Source organism: Chenopodium quinoa, unplaced genomic scaffold (assembly GCF_001683475.1).
Source record: "Chenopodium quinoa cultivar QQ74 unplaced genomic scaffold, ASM168347v1, whole genome shotgun sequence".
NCBI lineage: Eukaryota > Viridiplantae > Streptophyta > Magnoliopsida > Caryophyllales > Amaranthaceae > Chenopodium > Chenopodium quinoa.
Window position 1 is genome coordinate 1,673,474 of NW_018745617.1, and position 25,591 is coordinate 1,699,064.

General features: G+C 35.8%; 1 protein-coding gene across 3 annotated transcripts; it reads left to right on the forward strand.

Moving 5' to 3' along the window:
• Window positions 1-7,810: 7,810 nt before the first annotated feature.
• LOC110716691 (protein CLEC16A homolog) lies at window positions 7,811-25,202 on the forward strand. 3 transcript variants are annotated; one of them, XR_002510557.1, is made up of 21 exons: window positions 7,811-8,314; window positions 9,903-9,954; window positions 10,038-10,114; window positions 11,176-11,309; window positions 11,398-11,494; window positions 11,596-11,653; window positions 12,467-12,575; window positions 12,696-12,819; window positions 12,903-13,080; window positions 13,324-13,628; window positions 14,309-14,397; window positions 14,747-14,817; window positions 17,482-17,592; window positions 20,825-20,884; window positions 22,314-22,451; window positions 23,320-23,425; window positions 23,505-23,567; window positions 23,663-23,718; window positions 23,996-24,155; window positions 24,291-24,438; window positions 24,577-24,713. XR_002510557.1 is itself a non-coding variant. In XM_021895334.1 (21 exons), the coding sequence occupies exons 1-21, from the start codon at window positions 8,259-8,261 to the stop codon at window positions 24,895-24,897; spliced, it is 2,532 nt and encodes an 843-aa protein (XP_021751026.1). In that variant the 5' UTR covers window positions 7,815-8,258; the 3' UTR covers window positions 24,898-25,202. The 3 variants fall into 3 exon arrangements, 2 of the variants coding, with proteins under 2 accessions (XP_021751026.1, XP_021751027.1); XM_021895334.1 differs by having other exon boundaries at window positions 7,815-8,314; window positions 24,272-24,438; window positions 24,577-25,202; XM_021895335.1 differs by having other exon boundaries at window positions 7,815-8,314; window positions 23,511-23,567; window positions 24,272-24,438; window positions 24,577-25,202.
• The last annotated feature ends 389 nt before the right edge of the window (window positions 25,203-25,591 follow it).

Consider the following 25,591-nt stretch of genomic DNA (forward strand, 5'->3'; position numbering starts at 1 on the left):
TATCTCTCCATCTACATCATCTTTCCATTCTCTACATGATTTCTCTATATCAAAACCTTCATTCTTCCTACCTTCTTCCATCCATGCATGTTGAATCGAGTTTGAGTCATGTGATTGACAAACAAAAAAAAATGAGGGTAATGATGAAACAAATGCACAAGGCAAGCTTCTCACCAAGATTTCATGCTTTCTTCTTCTTTTTTTTCAAACCCTTTTCCCAATAAGTCTAGCATAGGCACCTTTCTTTTCCCTTGAATTTAATTTTGTAGATTCTTTCTTTTTCCCTTTTAATAAAATGAGCATTTATTTTCTTGCATATGATCATTGCGTTGCATTGCATTAAAAAAAAATCATTGTCGAATTAAGCACAAGGTATACCAATGATTTGAGGCACCCCTTTGTAGCGACATCATATCACCTTTCACCCTTCAAATATGCAATCCTTTCTTGATACACAACTTTGAGCCTCGTCTAACGATAGACCTTTCTTTTTTCAACCTATATCTACGTAACCTTGGGATGGGATGGTTGTAACTTATGCATTTTTTAAAAAAAATTAAAAGCTTGAGTGACTTCAAAAGATAAATTAGCAAAAAATAAGCAAAATAAATAAATAAAAAGTGTACAAAAGGGCAAGTGTTCCAATGTCTTTGACATGAACATGTCTTTGATAAGAACACGTCTCAAATTACGTCTCTTATCGAGTGCTCGGTACCGTGCCTGAGAAACATGAATGCCAATAAGTGAGTGATAGACCGCATGATCGGGATTGCCCACACTTATAAAAATAAAAAATTGCAAAAGCCAAAAAAAAAGAGCAAAAAAAAAAAAAAAAACAAAAGAAGAAAGAGCTCAAAAGTGAGAAACCTCAAGCACAATAATACAAAGATTCAAAAGCAAGGTTGCACACCTTGGGGGCTTATCGAGGGATCTTGAGCCTTTATCCCCTTCTTCTTCAACCTTTAGCCTAACCACGTTAAAACCCTTAAAAAGACCTTTTTGAGGTATACACACACTTGCGAGAGGTTCGGCTAGAGCTACGTTCGGCTAGAGCTACGTTCGGCCTGATTCCTAACGGATACGTAGGCAACCTGATATCGAGGTGCGGCCGTAATAAAAAATTGCATTCATATTTACATTCACACATCATGGTCATATCAAGGGATCTCCAATGCTCATCCCTATCTACTTAGAGCTAGACTTGGGGGCTTGATCCTTACATCATTAGCTTACCTAGCCTAAAGAGTCACCATTATTTGACTCTTCTAAAAATAATATTTTCTCCACACACTTAGCCTTTGCGGCCCAACTTTAGTGTCATTTTCACACACCGCAGAGATACATAACCAAATATATTTCCCTTGGGAACCCTTTGTCATGGAATCTTAACACAACGCTGAAGCATGTCTTGTCATATCAACATCACTCATAATCATCATTGCATATCGAAGTATGAAGTGCTTAGTCTCCGTGCCTAAGTTACCTAAATACTTTCATTATCGAGTCAATTAGGATAGTCTAAGATGTTACAATCCTTGTATTGTGAGAGACAACATTTGATTAAGCTCATTCAACATGCATCTTCAAAAAAACTTCACTTCAATTATTTTTCGTGTCTTTCTTTTTCGGGAGAAAGTCGGTACCCTCCACAAAAATGACGGAAAAATTTTGTTTTTTTTTTTGCATTTTCGAGTCGCACGATCACATTACAATGCACACACGAGTCATGTACACTTTGAGTCGAGTCAACTTCGAGTCAATCACAGCGAGTCAAGTTTATACCTTGAGTCAAGCAACACTAAGTCTTAGGTCAACCCTAAAGAAAGATAAGCAAAGTCCTATAGTCAAAGATAAAAATGCATGTGCATCCCAGCAAGCGAGGACATTCCCGGATTTTTTTCGAAAAAAACCGCAGATATGCCACATGAGATTCCTCAAAGATAAGAGGAGTTACATAGATCAGTAAATTAGAGATGAAGAGCTTTAATTTACAAAAGATTTGAACGGATTTGGTTGAAAGGAAACGACCAAGCTCAAAGTTCGGAGCAAAACCAAGAAACATCGGTAGCAAGAGCAGAGTAGGGAAGACCCGACTCCAGCACCAGACGACAAGGTTGTCGTCTGGCAACAACATCTGGCGTCTGGCAATAGAGTTCAGCGCCTAACTCTAGATCCTAGCGTCTGGCGACAGAGCCAATTCTTGACGCCAGAGATATTTCAGCAGCGACAGAGCTCGAAGCCTCTCAGAACGGCTATTTCGACCTCATACAACAATTTCGGGTTCCTTGGTACGCCAGTTAGCCCCTATAAGCAAATTGACATGATTAGTAGTCGGCTCGATTACAATCGTAGTAGGTGATTGACCTGACAAAAAATCGTCTCACTTAGCTTAAGCGCCTAAAACACTGGCTCATTATAAGCACCAACGTATCGATTTAAAAGTAAGCACTTAAATGACAATATTTCCAAATGTGGATTGTCACGCATTCTTCTTAAATGACAATATTTCCAAAATATGGATTGTCGCGCATTCTTCTTGAACGACAATTTTTCCAAAATTAGATTGTCATCCCCAACTGACAATATTTCCAAATATGGATTGTCGCGCATCTTCTTCAATGACAATTTTTCTAAGATTGGATTGTCATCTCTGGCAAAGTTTCCAAGCGTGGATTGTCGTGCTCCTTCTCTATTTGGCAATTTATTCCAAGTTCGGATTGTCATCGCTGGCAAGTTTTCCAAGATTGGATTGTCATACACCCAGTTCCCTATGGCAAAATTTCCCAAAGGATTGTTGTAGGTCTCTACTCATCATAAATTTCGGCAAAAGTTCCTCAACGTGGATTGTCATTCATTTCAGTAAGTGGCAAATTTTCCCGAAGTGGATTGTCGATCGACTCTTTTTTGGCAAATGTTCCAAGACACGGATTTTCAACTGTGGTAATAATTTCCTGAAAGGATTGTCGCATAGCATTGGCAAATTTCCAAGGTGGATTGCTTTCAAGAGTTATATTCCAAGATGTGGATTGTCGATTGTAGCAAAATTCTTATGACAGATTGTTACGAAGCATTGGCAACTTTTCCCAAAAAATTGGATTTTGGCAAATTTTTCGAGATACGGATTGTCGCTTCATCGTAGCAACATTTCCAATGACGGATTGTTATGTAGCATTGGCAAATCGGATTGTCATACATCATATAAGAGTTGTGTTGGCAACTATTCCCAAAGAAAAGAGGATTGTCATCACAGTAAAAGCACCGACATACTGGTTCACAAGCAGCAGAAGCGTCAACGCACTGGCTAAAGCAAAGTTCAAGTGAGCTTTAAAGATCGACAAGCGTTTTGGTAGTTTTCTTCGGAATATTATCGCAACAACTGAGGATGACTTCAAGAGAGGTTATTGATAGACGACATTCACTAAGATTGTGGAGGTTGTCACCGAGATTTGAGAAGATAGCACGAGATGGGCGGTCTTCGACGACATTCGCTAAGATTGTGGAGGTTGTCACCAAGATTTGAGAAGATAGCACGAGATGGGCGGTCTTCGACGACGTTTGCTATGATTGGAAAGGTTGTCACTATGATTCAAGAAAAGGCTCGAGACGTAGCAACATTGATCGACGGCGTTCCCTAGATTGCGGAAGATCGTCAAAACAAGCAGCAAGATGGCGTTCCCTAGATTGTGGGAGGTTATCACGACAAACACAACAGCAATACAACAGCAAATCGGTTACTTCAGAGACGTGTGCTCGACGGTGCAAGATACGCTTTTCTTAACTCTTTTATCTGTTTTAACTAACGCTAGTTTTGCAGGTATCGGCGTTACAAGAGTGATTTAGGATCGCAGAACGTTCTGAATCATTCTCCGTCCCTATCGATACTTTGACTTTTGTTTTCGAAACTTGCGTTTCTCCAAACTCAGTCAAAGTGGGGGCTTTTGTAGACACTCATTTGTGTCTCCCCAAAACCAAATCCGGTGATGAGTACCTTTCACGTCGAATCGTAATCGAATGAAGTGAAAGTGTGGAAAGTCTAGTGTTGCGGATAGTTTTAATTTCTTTTCTTTTCTCTCTGTTTTTGAAACCTATTTTAAGAAAATAGCCAATCCAGTTTGGTTGGTCCATGATATGGGTCCATTAGTAGTGTAGTTGGATAGGGCTTGAAAAGAGCTTTCCAACGATATATTATAAGCGCAATTCCGATGAATATTGAGGAAGTTATGACCAAATTACTAAACTGGGCCCGGTTTGAGCCTTATATGCGGCCCAATGATCTAGGGAGGGCCTAATATAGATTTATCATTCCTAATGCAATTAGGAATGGTTTTAGTCTTCTAGATTCTTCTAGAAGGTTCTTTTCATTCCTAATTCAATTAGCATTGATAAATTGACTTTTTGTTGACTTTTTAGAGTTTTGATCAGAATAAAAGAATGTTTTTTAAGGAAAATACGATTTTATCCTCCTGAACGGCCAAATTCTATCTGATTTTAGAAAACGCGTCAATAATTAAGTTAGCGCCAAACGCCAGCATTAGCGCCTGACGCTAAGCTTGGCGCCTGGCGCTAATGTCAGCGTCTGGCGCTAACCTCGTTTTACGCGTCAGAACTCTGTTTTGATTTTTTATCTTTTTGGCTGATTTTCTCTATAAATAGCCTTCTAAAAACTCCGTTTTGATTCATCAACTCTCATCAGGAAATTCTTGATTACTCTCTCTCTCTCTTTTCTAAACTAGCTTTTCTCAAAATACAAAATTCCGCATTCGAAAGACTTAGATACACCTAGCTATATTCGAAGTTGCTTTCGCCCTAAACGTGAAAGGTTTTAATTTCTAAGGGTTTGGTTCCAAATCTCTCTTTCAATTATTTAATTTAATTGTTTTAAATTATTATTTTCCTTGAAGTTACTAACGCGCGTATTTTGTTATTAGAAAGAGGTACGAGGCATCCAAGTAAGTACTTTAATGGTTTTTATTGATGTTATTATATAGAAATCATGCTTAGGTTGTTATTATGATTCCTAGTATCATGTTAGGATGTTTTCCTTAATTTGATGTTTAGGGTGACAACAATAAATTCAGGGTAACTTCAATATCAAGTATGATTAAAAGTATGATGCCTCTTATTTTCTTCTTAATATTTATGATTGTTAGTATCATGTTAGGGTTGAAGATTTGATTTTTGATGTTTAGTGACATGCTAGGGTTTGTTATTAATCTTGTTAGTATCATGCCTTGGATCTTGCTATTATGATGATGATGATTATTATTATTATTATTATTATTATTATTATTATTATTATTATTATTATTATTAATATTAATATTATTATTATTATTATTGTTATTATTATTATTATTATGATGATTTATTATTATGTTGCTTGATACATATTTATTGTTATTGCTTGATCACGCCTTTTATGCATGTTTAAAGGGAATTTGTACTTGTAATCAAGCTTAATAAGATAATTAATAATCTTATTTAGGGTTAATTTTGATTATAATTCAAGTGATCGCCAATAATAGATTTATTTGTGCATTAATATTCAACCAACATAGATAAACAGGTTTAGGGTTAATCCTATTGATTGCATGTTAGTCAGAAAGCACACATGAATACGATCAGAATAAAGTAGAGGCCTATTATTAGGGCAGGTTCAATCTCTTTTAGGTTGGATTTGTACCTTCATCCCCGAACTACCAGTCATGGTTCAAGACCTATTGGAGTTGTCGATCTCTTGGATCGTTAAGGGGTGTAACCTTCACCCTTTGAACGGTTTACAAGTTCCTAAAAAAACTTGTTGGCGACTCTTTTGCTCTATCTTCTTTCCCTTTGGACGCCACCGTACTTTAGTGTATTATCACAGTGGGGTTCAAATTAGGGGTAATGCTTGAAATATTCCCTACACACATTATGTCCTACCTCAGATAAAGAATTTCCACCTTGTACTCCTGTCATAGCAGCACTACTTGGTTTTGTGCTCGGCTTCTGAGTAAAAACAAGAGCTTTCTTCTTTGACATTAGTTTCCCCATCTCTTCCACCATCTTAGTTCTTCCCTTCCTAGGTGATGCTCTCAACCAAAGACCCCATTGCTTCTCCAACGACTCATCGTCCTCAGCCACATTCGGGCAATCTTTCTCCGTATGGACAAGAATTCCACACATACAGCAAAAGGAGGATAGAAGTTCATACTTAAATTGGACAGTAGAGATGTCCCCCTTTTTATTTATGATTTTTTGTACTCTACGCAAAGGCTTGGAAGTATCAATCATCACCCGAACTCTCCTCGACTTATCCCAACCTAACTCATCCTCCTCCACCTCCATTACCACCCTAATTTTGTTAGCAATAGTCTTAACATCCTCGTTTGTCCTACTGTCAAGGGGAAGGTTATAAATTCAAATCCAGAAGGGGCAGAATTTCATATCAATCGTTTCAGGTTGTTCTCCAGTTTGTATGTCTTTCAAAAGCAATAATTGATTGTCAAAATTCCAAGGTGCCCCGTCAAGGACCTTTTCTTTATCTCTCCAGTGAAAGAATTGTATGATAAATAGATTATTTTCAATTTTGCGAAATATTACCTCACGTTTCAGAGCCCAGACTTGCTTCAAAGTTCTTTGCATCGACTCAAAATTGTATGATCGCATAATTAAGATCTTCCCTAGTACTGATACGGCTAATTTGCTTTCTTGTGAGTCATTATTATTATCCCCCAGGTCCGCAATTTCTCCCTCATCTTTTGCAATATTCAATTTCGAACACTTCTCGATAATGTCATCAGCCATAGTCGCCGGAAAACCCCGCCGGAGAGGGGAGTAACCGCTTGAACGTGCAAGAGAAACCCACTCAGACCCCCGTTGAAAGGAAACCCTAACCCCAGAGCGAGACTCAAAGTTTTCGTAAAAAACAATTATTTATTCCAATTCTAGTTTTTAATTATGCAAGATATTATGTAAAAAAAATTAATTAATTCATAAAGTTATTCAAACAAGAGGAAAAATGATTTATCTAAGTGCTTAGGAAACTAACCGTTCTTCTTTGCTTGCTTAGATCTCCGTTTCATATGTATGGACCTTCTTTCTTCTTTGTACCTCCAAAGACTTCAAAAATACGGATTAGGATTGAAGAAGTATTTGGAAAGAAAGGAGAAAAGTAGTATGATAGTAAGAGAATTTGAGAGATTAGGGATTTCATAATGCTAGAGTTTTTAATTCTGATTTTTCTGTTCTCCTTAGGGACCCTTATTTATAGGCGTAGCATTCTAAGTTAGGGTTTTAGAGACGCGCCGTCAAGTGGTGCACGCAACTCTCAAAGTTGCGCTGGAGTGCCTAGCGCAACTCTCATACTTGCACGGCAGCCGCGGGCAACTAAGGTTGTACAGAGTGCGGTTTAGACCTTACCAAACCGCAAACACACTGCAATTTTGCGGTTTGAAAATTGCGGTGTGGTTTTTGAAAATGACCAAATCGCTGTTTGCGGTTTAGTGCGGTTTCCAAAAATATTTAGACCAAACCGCACTTTAATGCGATTTGCGGTTTTTATACTATATTTTTATTAAAAAATATATATATTTAAAAGAAATAAAATATATGAGCTAATATTTGACTATTATTTAATTAAAGGTTAAAAAAAAGTTTAAAATAAAAGTTTTGTTTTAAAAAGAATAATCGTAATTTAAATTTTTGGAGTTGATTTTGAATAAAATAAAATAACTTGTTTTTTTTTTACAAATAAAATAACTTGTTTACAGTGGATATAATTTAAAATTTGTATTATTTAAAAATAATTAAAATATCGAATTATTTTTAGCGGACCGTTAAAAATTTGTATTCGTATTATATTTGACAATTTTTTCTTAAAAAAAAAATAGATATCTGAAACTTAGAATTGACACAGGCAAGGAGACAAATAAAAGGGAGTAAACAATTTGTCGACACCAAAAACAATCAAATATCACTCTTTCGTGCTTCTTTCTTACCGGCGACACAATCTTCACGCTTTTTCCCTACCACCGATCATCGCCGTTTTACCCCTTTTTTCTCTCTCCTCTTCAATTCCCCCAATTCTAAACCCTAATCTTTCTCGTTTAATTCCGGAATTTCAAATTTACATTCATCATAATTATCTTAATTAGAATCACAATTAACACTGTGATTGATCGATTGATTGCTGTTTCATGTGGAATTAATCCGACTCGCTTGAAATTTGCTGAGTTTATGATCGCTGAGGATGTTAATTTTGAAGGCTTGATTGTTTAATGATGTGGTTTTCCTTTTGGAGATCCCGAAATCGATTCTCTTTAGAGGAACTCAGGTTTGTTTGCTTTGTTCTCAATCTTAAGTTCATTTTGATCAAATAATGTTGCAATTATTGTTATTAATTAAATTAAATTATGAATGAATTTTTGTTAGCTGATTTTGAATTTCTAGTTTACTCAATTGGTGCTTTAGTTGAGTTTTAAGTGATTGTTTATAGTTTTCGAATTATTCTGATTTGACTTAGTTGATTTAGTGTTTAATTGAGGGATTAGGATGTGCAAATTGCGAAATGTGGCCGCTAAAAAAAAAGAAAAAGAAAAAAAAAATGAGATTTATTGTTGCTGGGTTTTTGCTACCTTATGCCTATTTCTCTATTTGTTGGTGTTCCTGGGAGTAGAGGACCGCGAAACCGAACTTCTTGCTGGTGTGGGCGGGCGGGTTTTTTTAATCCTAAGTCTTATAGTGGGGATCACAAATAGAAACTATGAATCAACTGGTTTCTGTTTACAATTAATAGTTTCATTTACTACTAATGTATATCAGAGCAAGTAATTATATTCCATTTTTCATAGTATGATTGTATGCATTACTATTGGATTTCATTAATGCACTGCTTAAATGGACTGATGGGAAAGTATCTATCGACACAACAATATTGCTGTGAATCATGTTAAGTTCACTTTGTATGAGGGATTAAGATGATTTGATATCAATTTTTAATAGAGGGAGTAATTTTGATGAAGAAGTTTGAGTTCATTCTATGCTTTTATTATTGTGGGTACATTAAGTTTTTGTCGATTATTTTTATCCCGACCGGAAAAAACATTACATGTGGAGAGATGAAAATGTAATGTGTAATAGAGTTGAGTGGCTGATTGATCATAGAGTTGAGTGGCTGATTGATCATTAGAGCATATGGAGATATTCTGACACTTTGGATACTACTACTCCAATTTATTTTTAAGTATCTAGAAGAATTTGCCTTCTTTAATATAGTATTGATATGTAATTGGGCTTTTAAAAATGTCCAAGTGAAGGGACTAAAGTTCAAATAATTGGTTTTTGAGTATCACCTTCATCAATATGTATTTCTATTATCCCAGGACAGATTACAGTTGATCCTGCTTATAATGATGTCATGGTTGATTAATAGAATTGGTTATAGTCCTAAGAGTGAGATACTGAGGTCACTTCATCACCTGTGTGCAAACAATCATTTTAAGTTATATCTGTTGCTTATTAATTTGCTTATCTTATCTTGTAAGCTATATGACTACATGACCTATGTACACATTTACCACCCATTTCTGTGTACATTTGATTCATATTGACTTTGCATCAGTAAGATTGTCCAATAACTAAGTCCGTTTACTACCTGCATATGTTCTATAAAACGTCCATAATTTTGATAGAATAGAAAAGTTACTATGTGGTAATGTGTTGGGAGTTCTTTTGATTTTTATTTTTTTTAGTTTAATGATTTTTTTTTCCCATGTATATAGAAAGTGACTTGGTTACTCTGCAATGGTTTCCTGAGAGAGTTAGTGGTGTTAGGCTGTTTGTCCAAGTTGCCAATTTGGTCAAGCGAGTATGATCTAATTTTCCGTTGATGTTTACCTGTTGATTTTTCTCCTTAACTGCAGATATCTAACCGAACAGTTGCAAAAGATTCAAATCGTCAATGAAGTTAATAAGGTCAGCTGAATCTTATGTTCTGTTCACTTTTAAGCAGCCGACTTTTGTGGTTAATTTATGAATATAGTGTATATTTTATGAAGGATTTTGTTATTGAGGCACTGAGATCAATTGCGGAATTGGTAACATATGGAGACCAGCATGACTCAACCTTCTTCGAGTAAGCATATTAGTTCAGAAATATTTATAAATAACTTTTGTAATGCATCTCTTGTTGTATGTGTGTCTATGTGGTAAGGAATTGTGAAACTTAGATGCACCAATCTTTGGCAATAGTTAACAGAATTTGGAGTAAGTAGATTCTGATGAGTTTGGAGAGATGAATATTGGTCTGCTATGTTGCTTGTTGGCTGGACTGATGTCATTAGGGGCCTTGTAATTTCTTCCAATCTTAGATCACCGGGGATTTGACTATCTTTTGGTCCAAATTATAGCTTGTTGTTCCTTGTCTGTACTTGCTGCAATGTTTGTGTTAAAGTCTAGGGTTTAAAATTTCCTTCTTGCAAATAATAGCAATTTTTTTATGTAAACTGTTTCTAGTGTTGTAATCATCACCTAAAGTACACTTGAAAACAAAATTCCAATATTATATTTAGAGTAATTTGTATTAATTTATCATCCATCGTTAATAATACAAAGACTATGCTTTTTAAAGAGAGCAACTGTAGTGTGCATCTTATGGGCATCCTATTGATGTTCTCAGTCTAAATAAACTTTATTAATATTTTTACAAATCTTATCACTCAGCATTAACATGTACATGTCTTCTGAAATAACTTACCAAGGATGGCGAAGAAAGTTTTCTTTCAAAAAATGTATAATTACTATATGCAAGCTATTGCATTTTTTTTTTATCACTGGAAACATCACCCATTTATATTTCCTGCCTGGAATCTCCTGGTTTATCCTGGGTGGATTATATTTGACCAAGCAAGTCTCCACAAGGGTAAATCTTGGGTTTTGAATTTATCTATTTCAATGACTACTTATGCCATCTTATAGTGATTGCCCATGTCACCATGTCGAAGAGAACTGACTAATGTGAATTTTATAATTTCCTGGAGACCTAACTACTTATACGTAGGCTTTATATTGCCCTTTTTAAATAAAACAAGACGGCTTTTAAAAAACCAAAATAATCTGTGACTAAGGCAATTCTTGCAAAGGATTCTTTAGCAATTTTAGCTTCTGATATTTTTATCATATCTGATTCATTTGCAGTTTTTTTATGGAGAAGCAAGTGTTGGGAGAGTTTATACGCATTCTGAAGATCAGTAGAACTGTCACTGTTTCGCTCCAATTACTTCAGACTATGAGCATCATGATTCAAAACTTGAAAAATGAGCATGCAATATGTGAGTTGTCTAAAGTTAGCCCTATCCTCATTTGCTGGTTGTGTTTGCTGTGTGTAAACTGATAGTTTCTATATTTGTCATTTCATAGATTATCTCTTCAGCAATGAGCACATTAATTATCTCATAACTTATTCCTTTGACTTTCGAAATGAAGAGCTGTTATCATATTATATATCCTTTCTAAGGTCTGTTCTCTTCTAATGATGTACTCCTTTCATTAATTCTTTTGTTCTTGATTCTTTATTTTCAATGGGCTATAATGAGTTGCTTTTTGGGATTTGTGCAGAGCAATAAGTGGGCATCTGAACAAGAGCACAATAGCATTGCTTGTGAAGACACAAAATGTAATCTTAATATTTTCTATTTGTTTTATGAACGTCATTTACTGTCATGCTATATCAGGGTCTGATGTGGATGGCTCTTCTGGTTTTCACCAAAACTGCTTGTGATGATGGATAGTCATCAAAGCTTGCTGTCTATCTCTCTTCATAATGAAAGTGGAACTGTGTGGAAAAAGTAGTTATATTAGCTGTTTATAAAGAAAGTTCTTGGTTAATGCTTAATGGTTTTAAGAGTTGATGGCGAGACTAGGGTGTTTAAATTGTAGATGGTGTTTCATACAAGACTTTTGTATTTTGGGAAATAACCACAACCTTTGAAGTTTTAACTCTCTTTCTTTCCTCCTCCTCTTAATCTCTCTCCCCTTTTTCTTATATGGGCTTAAAGTAAGGCAACCCCCCCCCCCCCCCCTCCCCCCCTAGCATTTCCAGAATTTTGTATTCAATATTCCAAGTAATGTTGTGGAAAATGTGTATCACTGGACATTTTCAATATTTGTCAAATTGGAGAGGGAGCATAGATTTATATATCCTGTTGTATTGTTCTAATATTAATTCCCATTGATCATTTTATTGCTAATGAACATCTTTCTAAGACCAGGATCCAAACTTCCTTAAGGGTGAAGAAGTGAAAGTATGAGAGGCTTGATCATGCTATTGAGTTTTTCTTATAAAATTTAAAAATGCTAATTGACGCAAGTTTTGTTTTGTAGCGAACTGGTGATAGATTTGCATACTCAGTGACTGTCTAATATTTATGGAAGATTCTCTTTTCTCTATGAATTTCTTTCCTTAGTTTTCTCCTGTTTCCTGAACTAGGATGAGGTGGTATCGTTCCCATTGTATGTTGAAGCCATTCAATATGCCTTCCATGAAGAGAGTATGATACGTATTGCTATACGTGCATTAACTCTTAATGTTTACCATGGTCAGTTACGTTCCCCCTTTTTTTTTTAATTTTTTTTTATTGTTATCTATTCCTTAAATAAGTACTTTAACCATTCTTTTCTTTCCTTTATAAATTTCCATCTTCTTTCTTGGTTTGTAGTTGGGGATGAGAGTGTAAATAGATATGTCGCCAGTGGAACTCTTGCCAATTATTTTACCGATTTGGTTGCTTTTTTCAAGAAGCAGTGCCTCAGATTGAATGATCTGGTTGTTCAGGCTTCACAGTAAGCTCTCATACTGCAATGTCAATTGAAAAAACAGAGGCCAAACTTATACTTAGCATACTTTATTTCTCCGTTTGACACAGGGAAACATCCAAAGATTTTTCATCTAGCATCATCGCTTTTGCGGATGAAATTGAGGACAATCTGTATTATTTTAGTGATGTTATCTCAGCTGGGATTCCAGATGTGGACAAATTGATAACAGACAATTTGCTGCGGCTTTTGATATTGCCACTGTTGCTGCCTTCTCTGATTGAGGCTGTAAGTGCGAAACTTAATACTGCCTGTTAGTCCTATTTATCCTTATTCCTTTCCACACTTATTTGATTGTCGCAGTTTTATCGCCAATTCTATATTCCAATATGGTGTGGCTTACTTGAATTTTCAGCATTTTCTTGAAAGGAAAATTGGAAGAGAGTTGGTGATATTTTTTGTAGTTGCGACTGTGATGACCAGTGCTTCTTTTGTATTAGTTGTAAAGACTTCTGTAGCTTTTGCATCCAGGGCGTAGGAATTGGAGCTGTCACTTCATTGTATCTGCTTTGTTGCATTTTGAGAATAGTCAAAATCAAAGATTTGGCAAATACCATTGTTGCCGCCTTCTTTTGTCCACAAGGGGCCTTTGTATCACTTCCAGAAGCTAAAATGAATGGTGCTGCAATCTCTTACAAACTTCAACATCTAAAAACCGAAGAAAGTGCGCAAAGTAGTAATGGATATGTAGCAGAGGATGAAGGAAATTTGAAACTTTCTATTCCTGATGATGTCAGCTTGCAAGATAGTTGTGGTGATCCAAATCAGTCTCTCAGGTAAAATCAGAATCCAAGCTATCATGTTATTTTTCTAACTTTTTCTTTGACTTTTTGTTGTGGGTTCAGGAATAGTTTTTAGCTGTATAATTGTATAGTAAACCAAGCCATCTTACGTTGTGCTGTTGTTTTTTCATTTCCGATTGTTGGAGCCAGGATCAGCTTCATTATGTACTCCCTTCGTCCCCAAAAGTTCGACCCTTTTGGCCTAATTTTAGTCCCAAAATGATCGACCCATTTGCATGAAAATACCCATCAATTTACAACAATATTTGTGCAAAACTAGCTTCCCCATATAAAATTTTGTTTTTTTCATGGATTTTTAATACTTTTTCTGTCTACTTTTTTTACAAACCCCGTGTAAATTTATCTTTCCAATATACGTTTTCTTTTACTTTTTATTTAACTTTCTTAATACCCGCGAAATCAACCCAAAAGGTTCGTTCTTTTGGGGACAGAGGGAGTATTGTATAAGGTGTTTTGATTTTTTACATGCTTCTGTTATGAGTTCATTTTCCTTAACATTGGTTTATAAGGTCTTTCCCTTCCTGAAAGCTTGACTTAGACTCTTGTTTCTAGGTAACTATAGAAACTTACAAATTATTATTTTGTTTATTTAAATACTTATATCATAATCATATGGAGTTCATATTGGAATTAATGAATTATTTTGAATGCAGGGAGACTGTACTTTCTTATCTTAATGTAGGCAACGACGTACAAGTTTTGGGATCATTAAGTGTAGTTGCTACGTTGTCGCAAACCAAAGGTAATAACTTTGATTTTAGGTGGCTTGTATACTACGCTATCCCATCAAGTTTGTTGAAGTTACTTAAAATTTTTCACCTGAAATTATTGTCAATTTGGTTTTAGAGAATTACAAATGAAGGTTTTGAGTTGTACATCAAACCATTAGGCGTATGAGGTTAAACACTTAAATTTCTGACATTTCCTTACCAAGATAATAAATCAACAAAATGTAAATCTTCCTTTGCAATAGAATTGAAAACGATGTAGAAATGCTTTACGTGACATTCCTCCAATTGTTTATTCTAATTATGGGACAGGGGGAGTATTTCTCTTGCTAATATCTTACCAAAGCTTTCTGATAATTTTAGAACTGGAGGAGTCGATGCTAGATGCTTTTGGAATTCTTCCAAAACGGAAGCAACATAAGAAACTCTTACTGGTATGTATATTCTACTTATTAGAAAATACTTATTTTTGCTCACTATGTTAACATGTGTGTCCTCACTTTGCAAAGGTTTTTTGGTTTTAAACTTATATTACTTTTATTGGACTGCACATGCTATTTATGAAGGATTATGAAAAATATGAATGGGAAAGTGTATTAGGTTTCTCCAATTTTTTGAATTGTTTTGAATTTTTTTTGGATCTGTATTGGCGTATGGAAGTTAGGGTGCTTAGTATATTTAGGATTTGTCCTTGGGTATGAAGTTTGATATTATTAAATGGTAGCCCTTGATGGTCATAATGTTTATAATCCTTATATGAAGAGAGAAAGTTGGATAACAATTTAAGCTGGGTTGAGGGCTTGAAAGAAAAAGAAGCAGTTACAATTTTTCTTTCCCTTTTTTTATTTTTATTATTTTTTTGGGGGGTGTGGTTGGAGGGGGGGGGGGGGAGTTGTGGATGCTGTACTTTTTTGCAGCCTTATATGAAGTCAAATCTGATAAAAAAAATGAGTTGAAGATGGTAGGTTATTTTTCAATATGAACCACAATAACTAGGCAGTCCCTTCAAGGGTGTACATACCTAAGTGTTTTATTGAAATTTTGGGTTATTTCATAGAATGTCAAATAAGTGAAGGTTGTTTGAAAAATGAAATGTACTACAGCCAAATGGGTTACCATACATAATATCGTGTTCCCAAAAGAAAAAAGGTTGAAGCACAAGATTCTGACATTATTCTCGAGCAGAATGTGGAGTGGATAAGGAATAGAAATGCTAGCAACTAAGATTATGCTTTATGGAATATGAGAGCTTCAAACATAAAGCTATTGGAAGTTTTGCAGCTGGAAGATTCTTGTGTTATGTTTCTTAATGTTGTCAATTATTACTTTGGAGATATACCTCTTTGTATGCCTCTTCATTAAACTATCAGCACTTTTGCATGATTATACATGCATTTTTTCATTTATTTATGGGTGATGATATATGCAGCCCTCAGGGCTGCATATAAGCATTTAATATACTTCCTTTTTTAGATTTAAGTTAGGAATTTATGACAATTCACGAGTACATCGGTGTAATAAATGTTAATTTACCGTTGTTTCTTTTCACTTTTAGCTGCATATAGCCTTTTCCTTTATTTATTTATTTTGTTTAATATTTATACTTTCATTTTTTTCCAGCTTACTATCCTTAGTTCCTTCCTGACTTGTATGTCCTGCGAAATGTTGGTGAGATTATGCTTAGAAGTGTTTTGGTTACTGTTTCAATCTATTCTTATCGATCCCAGTACAAAGGAGGACCTAGAGGTTATTGAGATCATAAGCTTATTGTGGCCTAAATTTAGTTTGTCTTAAAACCAATTTCTCGCTGGTCACATTGATCTTACGGTTGGCTGTGCTTTTGATCTTTTTAAAAGGAGATTATATGTATAGCGATTAAAAAAATTAAAAAAAAAAAATGAAAGAAAGAAAGAAGGGCGTGTCTAAGCTGCTCTTCAAGGCTGTGATTTTTCGGAAAATAAACTATTTTGAGGAGTCAGGGATTGTGAGGTACTTCGAGAGCTAGAGACCATGAAATCCAATTTTGCATGAGTAACTGATTAATATATACCTGCATCTTATGACAATTTAAGGTCAACAATATAAGCTTATGGAATCTAATTTTGCATGAGACTATGAGACAAGTGCTAGCTGGACTTGAAAGTCATCCAGAGATTGAGATATGTGGCGCTTCTGGATCTTTCAGTGCTTGATGGTTGATGAAGTTTATGATCTATAATGGTGGCAGCCGTTGTTAGGGAATGTTTCATTAATGTAATTTTAGGTGCAGACACTTTTAAACATGCTAGATTTTAGCAATTTTAAGTGAGGATTTTATAAGATTGAGCATTACAGATTTCCTTGGTAAAAGATAGGCAAATAAAGAAAATTTGATGAGAAGTTGTTCTGCATTTTGTTTTACCAAACTAGGTGGTTCGTTTTTCTTTAAAACATTACTCTAGAATTAAGGTATTGAGACTTTGAAAGTCAAAGTCCCTGCTTGGTGGTATTGATGCCACTGCCAATTCTGAGTAGATCTCTAAAATAAAGATAGGAAGGCATTTGAGATGAAGCCCAGATCATTTTATACATCTGCTTATCCTGGAAACGAGGTTCGCTTAGTATGAAGGGTGTTAGCAAAACTCAAAAGGATATAGTTGTAGCCAATTAGCCATTATAGAGATGAGCAAAAAGTAACATATTTCTTTTAATGCTTATCATGAAGCATTCTCTAGTCTTTTTCTTCTATTCAGGAAGCCATCTTTGATGCTTAAACAAATTTATTTGATCAATCAAGAATTGTGATTGTCTTTGTCAAAGATGTATTATTGCGCATGAGTAATTGTTTAGCTAACTGCGGCTGTATATGGGTCTAGAGAAATTACCATTCCTTCTCACAGCTATCTTAGTAACTTTCATATTCCACCATTGGAAAACATGTGTTACTAGTTCATAATCCACATTTTTGGGAATCAATGCTATTTTCAAGCTTTGAACACTTTCCTCTCCGCAAGAGAACAATATTATATGTTTGTTTGCTTCAAGCCCCATTCATCTTTTGTTTTCTATACTGAAGCAATTAACAACTTTATATATGATAAGTGACTTGTCTTTTGCAGCAAGCTCTTGTTGGCGAGAGCTCAGGTGAAGAACAACTTTTCTCTTCAGGAAGTAACTCAACAAGATTTGGTTTTGTTAGTGAGCTGGATAGCTACTTACAAAAACTCAAGGTGCATAATCTTTCTATGTTTTCCTTTATTTATTACTAGTTACTTATGATGATTTATGTATAAAAAGTATTATAAGCAAGGAAAGGACCGGGGGTGGGTGGATTGTGCTTTTTAGTGGTTTTGGGCAGAGTACTGCCTATGAGTAATGAACCTTACAAATGATAATATTATCCAAGTGGGTCATCAGGCTTGACTCCAAGAGGGCTAAGGAGATGAATCTCATGCTCTCTTAAGTCATTTTAAACCACTTTTTACATATTCAAGGGACATCAAATATTGTACAGAGGCCAACAATACTCGATTTCAGCTAACCTTCATAATATATATTTGAAACCTTTACAAGGGCAAAGCTATGCTATAAGAATTTGTACATCTCCTTTGTTCCAAGTGCATCATCTAATTGCCAGCAAGACCATAATGCACACACCAGTCACCAGCAAGCTAACCTTTTTTATCCTTCTTTTTCTAACTACAATAAGTCAAATAACATTTTTATAGTGAAGCTTTGTTAACACCTTTCAGAAAAAAATGTGTGCTTTGAGAAGTCTTAAGTATCATAGATAAGAGGTCTCAGGCTTCACCTCTTAGTAGTTCTAAATCTTCTAATTTTGGATATTCAAGTTCAGATGAGTTTGACTAGTGTATTTAGAAATATCCAACAGGATATTGCATGGGTCCTAGACATATTCAAATGATTGGTCTGGATTTATTCTTCACGACAAAGGCTTCTTGAGGACTTGCATATTCTACTTGTCTGCAGTAACCCCACAACAAACTGGGAAAACAGTAAAGTGATATTAATGAGAAGGATGAAACTGGAAGTATATTGTGCTAGTCTTAATTGATAAAAAACATTCACTGAGAAACTTGGATGCAAAATTTATATGTGGCAGACTGATGGTGTAGGCACATGTATCATTTTTGAAATAGAGGCAAATCAAAGCTGTTTATCTTGAACTATTGATGTAGTGATGTTTAATGATAAGGATGGAACTGGAAGAAGCTGTTTATGTATATGAAAGAAGTTGGCTTGTAACAAGAAAAAAAAAAAGGGTATTATTCTAGGCTTTCTATAGCCCAAACCTTGGAGTGTATGCTTAACAGCTATAGTTATAAAGATAAAAAATAAGGAAAGAAAGGGTCCCGTTTAAGTGTTGAGGTGAAGTTCTTTTTGCTAGGTTTGATTTATATGTTTGGGAAGGTATGAGATTTTTCTTGAGACATTATCAATCTGTTTGTGATTCTGGAATTTAGTTGTTTTTTTGTTTTATTTTACTTTGACTACCCATTTCACCTTCAAATACCCAGGCCAGTTAAGGAAAGTGAGACATAAATACTGGGCATTTTGAGTGGATCTAATCTGTAATATATCTCCAAATTGTAGTTGACCTCTGGAACTCTATACACATGGTGAAATAATACATATTAGGTGAGTGATGTCAGTAGTAATAAAAGCTCAACCTGGGTATAAACTTTTGCAACATGATTCCGGAGATGATATTTTATGTTGTTACTAGTATCATGTTCACCCCTTCCCATAGGCTATAATTAGAGGTGGTTATTGGGTAGGGTAGCCCAATGATAATAGGGTCAGGGCCTTTAATGCACAGGGCCCTTATTGGACATGGTCAATATAGGGCCAAAATGTTTTTCCAAATTAATAAAGAAAATAGATAATGTAAAAATTATTACATAGATGAATTAATATTCATATATACTTAATAATGGCTTTATCCAATATTTTTTTTAATTGATATTTTATAGGCCCGTCCATTATCGACCCGCGACCCGCATTGGTCCGACCCAATATTGACCCTATAAAATTTGATCCTCTTTGACCCGGCCTGCAACTGACCCTGACCCGACCCGCCCAATAACCAGGTCCCTATAATCATAGACGTTGGTAAGTCTCAGCCATCAACTTCGAATAATCTTAAGAGGAGCCTTAATGCCAGAGAGCAAAAATAAGGTGAACTAAACAAGGCCTTAGGGTCTGTTCTCTTTCGCTTATTACAATCAGTTCAGTTCAGCTCTAATCAGTTCAGTTCTTATCTCAATTACATTCTCTCATAAAATATTCAAAAGTTCCAATAAGTTCTGTTCAACCACTTTAGTCAATCAGAACAAACCCTTAGTCTAGAAACAAAAAACCCCATTTGTTCATTCGAGTAACTTTTTTTAAAAATAAAAAAAAAAAATCAAAAAATGATTCCATTTAAGTAAAAGAGTAATCCTTTTTTCTCATTTAAGTAACCCTCAAGGTAACCCTATTTGCTTGTTACCATTAGATCCGTGACCCCCTATTTTTTAATTAACTATCTTACATGTGAAGGAGCCCTATCATGTGGCTAGCCATATACGTAGTATAAGACTTTGTGCTTATTTTTATATTTTTAATGTAATAGAATGAAGATCCAAGAGAGGTTATTTATATCATTACCAATATAGCTGAAAGGGACATCACTGACAACATTTAAGGTTTAGGTTATAATGGATTACCTTACAGTGACATAATTAATATCTTGTGCATATTGTCTTCTGTAAAATTTCTGGATGTGTGCGAAGTATTGTCAATTTACCATCAGGGGTTTGAAGGAATATCCTCTCTCGGCCTATGTTACTCGAACTCTTCATTTCACCTCACGTACCCGTGTCGAATCCTTGACACTCGGACATGGGTGGGACACTTGGACACTTCATTTTAGTTCAAAATCATTAAAAATTTTCAAAAAAATAGCTGAGTCCGACACTTGGACACGTATCCATATCGGACATGGGTACCCAAGTCCAAATAACATAGCTCTCGGCTCTCTGTATTGCAGAGGGAAGGCTGTGAACATGTGTCTTCCTTATACCTTGCTTAGGCATGTACATCATTTGAGGCATTGGAGCTGGGGTGATGATCTTGAGCACTGTTCAAAAGCTGTTAGCCTGTTATTTGGCGAGAAATTAAAATTACCAATTTCCACCTCTTGTTTTATCATCTCAGTTTTTATTGAACAAGAATTTCATGATTATAACCAGGCAAATAGTTTTTCTGCTCAAGGGCAGTTTTTATTACTTACTATTTTACAAGTTCGTGCATGAATTATTTTTACTTTGATGACTTAGACCACATCTGTAGCATCATTTCTCAATTTTCTATGTGTGCTGTGTAGCTATGAATGTAACTGCACAAAGTTTATCCATCTTAACTATGCTCTTTTCCCCTTGGATCTGCATATATATGCAGGAATATGGGGTTTCTACTTCCTTTGAACCTAGATCAAGCCCGCGCTCATGCAGATCTCAGGTATTGGCTGGATTCAATCTATTGAAGTCTTTAATGTTTAAATCTACATTAAAGTTTCTTTTGTCAACTCCCCCCCCCCCCCTCTCTCCCTCTCTCTCTCTCTCTCTCTCTCTCTCTCTCTCTCTCTCTCTCTCTCTCTCTCTCTCTCTCTCTCTCTCTCTCTCCATAAGGGAATTTTGAAGGGAAGTTTGTTGAGGCAGGTGAGATTTGTAAAGGAGCAAAGGGCTTATTGGTGTAACTCCTGAACAAATCAAGTATGTACGAAGAAGACTTAATAGATTGGGACATTTATGTGGAGTTTTCCTGACATGCTGATATAACTCTCGAACAAATCAAGCTATTGTTTATTTGAGACAGTAGATAGTGCGATTCAAAGGCTCTTGTTTTTTAATTTAATATCTGCCTTTGGTACAAGTGAAGTGCTGTATTGTATGATCTTGAAGTTCCTGGTCCATAATGCTTAGGACAATTTTTTTTGCAGTAATTTTATCTGCATGATTGTTTTGATTAACGTGCTAGTCCCGAAGTTTATGCATCACCAATTGTTAGTGCTAATGGTTGAATGTCAGATATTGGAGGAAAGGCTATTCGGAAGTGGCATGTGAGTAAAATTTCTTTTGCAGCTCTGTAATAATATTACTGAAGAGAATTGGAGAGCTCTTTCAAGTTAGTGGAGAAATCAGAGGTGTACACAATTTGTACAAAATTCAGTGTCCGACAATGATGAAGACGCTCGCCAGTTAGTTTCCAAAGCGATGATGATTGCTCTCCATGTGAAAGATTTTATATATGGCATGCTCTTGGATATGTTTTCATTGTCCCAGTTTGAGAACCAGACAGCTTATTTGTAAGGTTTTCAGATGCTCCAGGATGAATCAATGTCTAAGGGAGTGCTGGGTTTGGCTTAGCACTGATCAAAATTTCCTAGTGTTGGAGCTATTCTATAGTCTTCAAATTTCCTTCCTGATGATAGTAATACTCCTATATTCAGCTTGAAGAAAGAAAGTGAGAAAAAGATGAGAGTGTGTAAGAAAATGGTGGATAAAGTAAGAGATAGGAAGTAGAAAGTTGGCTTGTAAGGAAAAGGTGGATTAATTGTGGGGTAAATGGATAAGATGGTAAAAGGTGTTATCATATTGAAGGTAAAAGAGGTAGAGCCAAACAAAAAAAAAACCACTAACATGGAAAGTGGGTGGATAGAATAATGGAGGTAGTGCTAGTCATCTTGGAGGTGGTTTTGTGTATTAATATTAAGCTTTTAGCTGGTTGTCTTGTGATTGTATATGTTTGCATGAGTTTTTATTGCTTCAAATTTCAAACCGCCCACGCTATGGGGAGTGAGGACAGCTTTGGTCTTTGCTTGCCTGTCCATGCGCCTTTTGCCCATTTATCATGGTTTACAAATTTAATGGTAAGTTTTTTGTTTCAGGTGCTTGATGCATTGGTTAACCTTTTCTGCCGGTCAGATATCTCTGCCGGGACCTTGTGGCATGGTGGTTGGCTTTTGAGGCAATTGCTCCCTTATAGTGAGGCAGAATTTAATTTGCAACATCTTAAGCTGCTCAGAGTAAGAAACTAAGAACTCTCTCCTACCAAGAAAGAGTATTTAGTAATTGCCAATTTGCCACAAGTTTTATTTGTTATCAACAAATATATGCCAGTGCAATGCATAGTTACCTTGTAAATCGACAACATTAGCATCTCTTGTTAGTAGATATCAAGGAGTATGGAAGCTACCTAAACCTCAAAATATATGTTTTCAGGAATTCAATCATTTATAATCTTGCTGGATATCCTGAATACTGACCTAACTTACGGTGACAGCTGAATAAAAATTCAAAATTCCACTGCAATGTCCTCAACAATAAGTGTAAAAGTAGCTCATAATCTCATACTGTAAAACTCCACATCATTGTTCAGTTGAGAAAAACTAGATCTTATGGAAGTTAAAAGAAACGACAATTTCAAGGTTGAAGTGTAGCTATTGTGACTTCCTTTAGCTGCACAAATTTGCACGATTCGACTCCTTGAATGACACGTCTTGTGTTGATTATATTTTATTATATTTATTTATCTATGATTATTGTGGCTTATAATAGTCACCCTTTTGTAACATTGTCTGTAAATGATGTCTGAAACTGACCCAGTGTACAAGTCCTTTATTGTAGTGCATCCCAATGTCTCTCTTGACTTTTTAAGTCAAAATTTACAAACATTTGACTGCTAATATCTTGAGCTATCCATCAATTCACTGCGTAATAGTAAATATATATTTATGTTAGTTAAGCTCTTCATCCTTTTATTCGAGTTCTGTTAAATTATTGTATGTACTAAAGACTAATGAGAAGATGACAGGGGGACCACCCATGCAGGGGTATTCCCAGTTTTGAATGTATTGTTCACTTTTAATGACATTATGGATGTTGCATGGGCAGGAATCTTTTGTTAAAAGCTCAAGCAATATCCTCTTGGAGGCAAGAGGAACATGGGCTGATTTACTTATCTCAGTTCTTTGTGATGAGTGGAGAAAGTGCAAAAAAGGTATCTAACTTATCAGCACCTGCTGACTGTACATTTATGTGTTTTTGTGGTCTTGTTATCTGATTTCGTGCTCTTGTAGTGACAGAATCCTCATCCCCCAGGAATGAGTTGAGGTGCATGCTTTTGCCGTCTTCTTCAGGAGGTTGTATAATGAAACTTGTGAATTGTATTTGTCTTTGTTACATAAGTAACATGTGTCTTCTACAGAAAGATGACTAAAATATTCATCTTTTGTAGGTGTCATCTCAAGTGAATCTTTGGCGGCTGGAGAGAGAATGTATGAGGTGGTACAGGTAAGATGCAATGAATGCTTTGCAGTGTCACCATGGTGTCCTTTTTTTCATGGCCTGTAATTCATTTGTGTGCTCTTATAAATATCGCAACTTGGTTTAAGCTGTCTTGGAGACAGTTGAACAGTTTGTGGTCCAACTAAAAATAGTTCCCATGCACAGCCCTTACTGGAAAGCTAAGTAGCACATGCTAATGCTTCCGCCAACTACGTCACAAGTTTCACACACTCGGGATGAAGATAGTATAGATTTAATAATTTTGAAATTCTTCCCAATGCAGGCATTTGTACTTCTTTATCAACTTCAAGTTTTCTCACAAGGCATACCATTGCCTGATTATGCACCAATCTTTCCTCCAGTTGACATACCTCAAAACTCTCGTGGCAGAGCCATGGGTCTCGACACTGTTGGCCCAAAGCAAGGTGTTGAGTTAAAACTTGGTCAGTGTTCTGTCTTGGTTATTTGTCTCATCCTCTCACTATTGTTTTTTATGAGTAAGAGGCTTTTCAGAATTTAGCTTAAGAAAGAATAATAAAGTTCTCGCTATTACATACAGTTGATGCCATTCCTTGTAGAATTGCATTCGAAAGAGGTAAAGAACGTTATGTTTGGTTTCAAGCTGTATCAATGGGAACATCTGGCTGGATTGTGCTCGTAGAAGAACTCCCCTTGAAACAAAATGTTGGAGTTGTTCGTGTTGTGGCTCCTTTGGCTGCCTGTAATGTATGTGTTAAACTTAAATGCCTTTATGACAACAATTACTGTAAATCAACTGTGCTGTAAAGTTATATTTATTGCAATCATTAATTAACGACATTATATTCTTGTGCCATCCCTACACCTTGGTTTTCTGTGCTGCAGCCCCGAATAGATGACAAGCACCCTAGATGGCTACACCTGAGGATTCGTCCACCAACATTACAGTCCCTGAATCCTTCAAAAACTGCTGCATTAGGAAAAGCAAAGGCACGGACTTTGGTTGATGGAAGATGGACTCTAGCATTTAGGGATGAGGAATCTTGCAAGTCTGCTGTATCCATGATTCATGAAGAGTTTAATCTCTTAAGTCAAGAGGTTGAGAGGCAGTTAAAACCACTTTTTGACTCTGATTACTCAACGCTTCCACGAGATTCCTCTTTGCATCCAGAATCTCCAAATACTGATCCTACCAATCGTCTATGAGCTGCTTAGTTCATCAATTTATCAGTAGCTATCAAAATTATTGATGGCTTCCTTATGTTTTGTAGTGAAGCCATCCTTTTGTACATGTTAATTAGGTAGTCTTTAGATCATAATGTAGGTTAGTTTCAATGATTTATACCATTCTTTGTACACACTAGCTGGGTGCCCCGCCTGCTTCCCAAAGTTTTCCAGAGAGCTGTCGATATTGAGGCTTTTGTTTGTAAACCACTGCTCTATTAACCTGTAAACGTACTGTATATTGAGTTGAAGTAAATGTATAGTTATTGCTTTGTGTTGTATCTCAACCGGTGCTAGATGATTCCTCCGCCCCCCTTTTTATGGAGTTCCTGTACTGTCATACTATATGGATGATCTGGCTGCCTCCAGTAGCTCACACTTGAACAACTGGTAACAACCATAAAGTCTACTGTCAAAATCAGATGGTCTGTGTTCTTTTGGATCTGCATCAAGGTTAAATGACATAATTTAATGGTAATTGGAGAGATGGTGTTGGTCTACCCATCATAGAATGTGCTTTCTCAGTCCTCGTATAATGTCTTAGCTTTGATAAGATTGCATATGCGAACTTATTAGGTTGAATTGTAAACACCAAAGGATGAAAAGAAGAATTTCGATGCTTGATTTGAACAGACTAGGGAGGTTGCTCCTATGAGAAGTCCTATTGACGACTTAG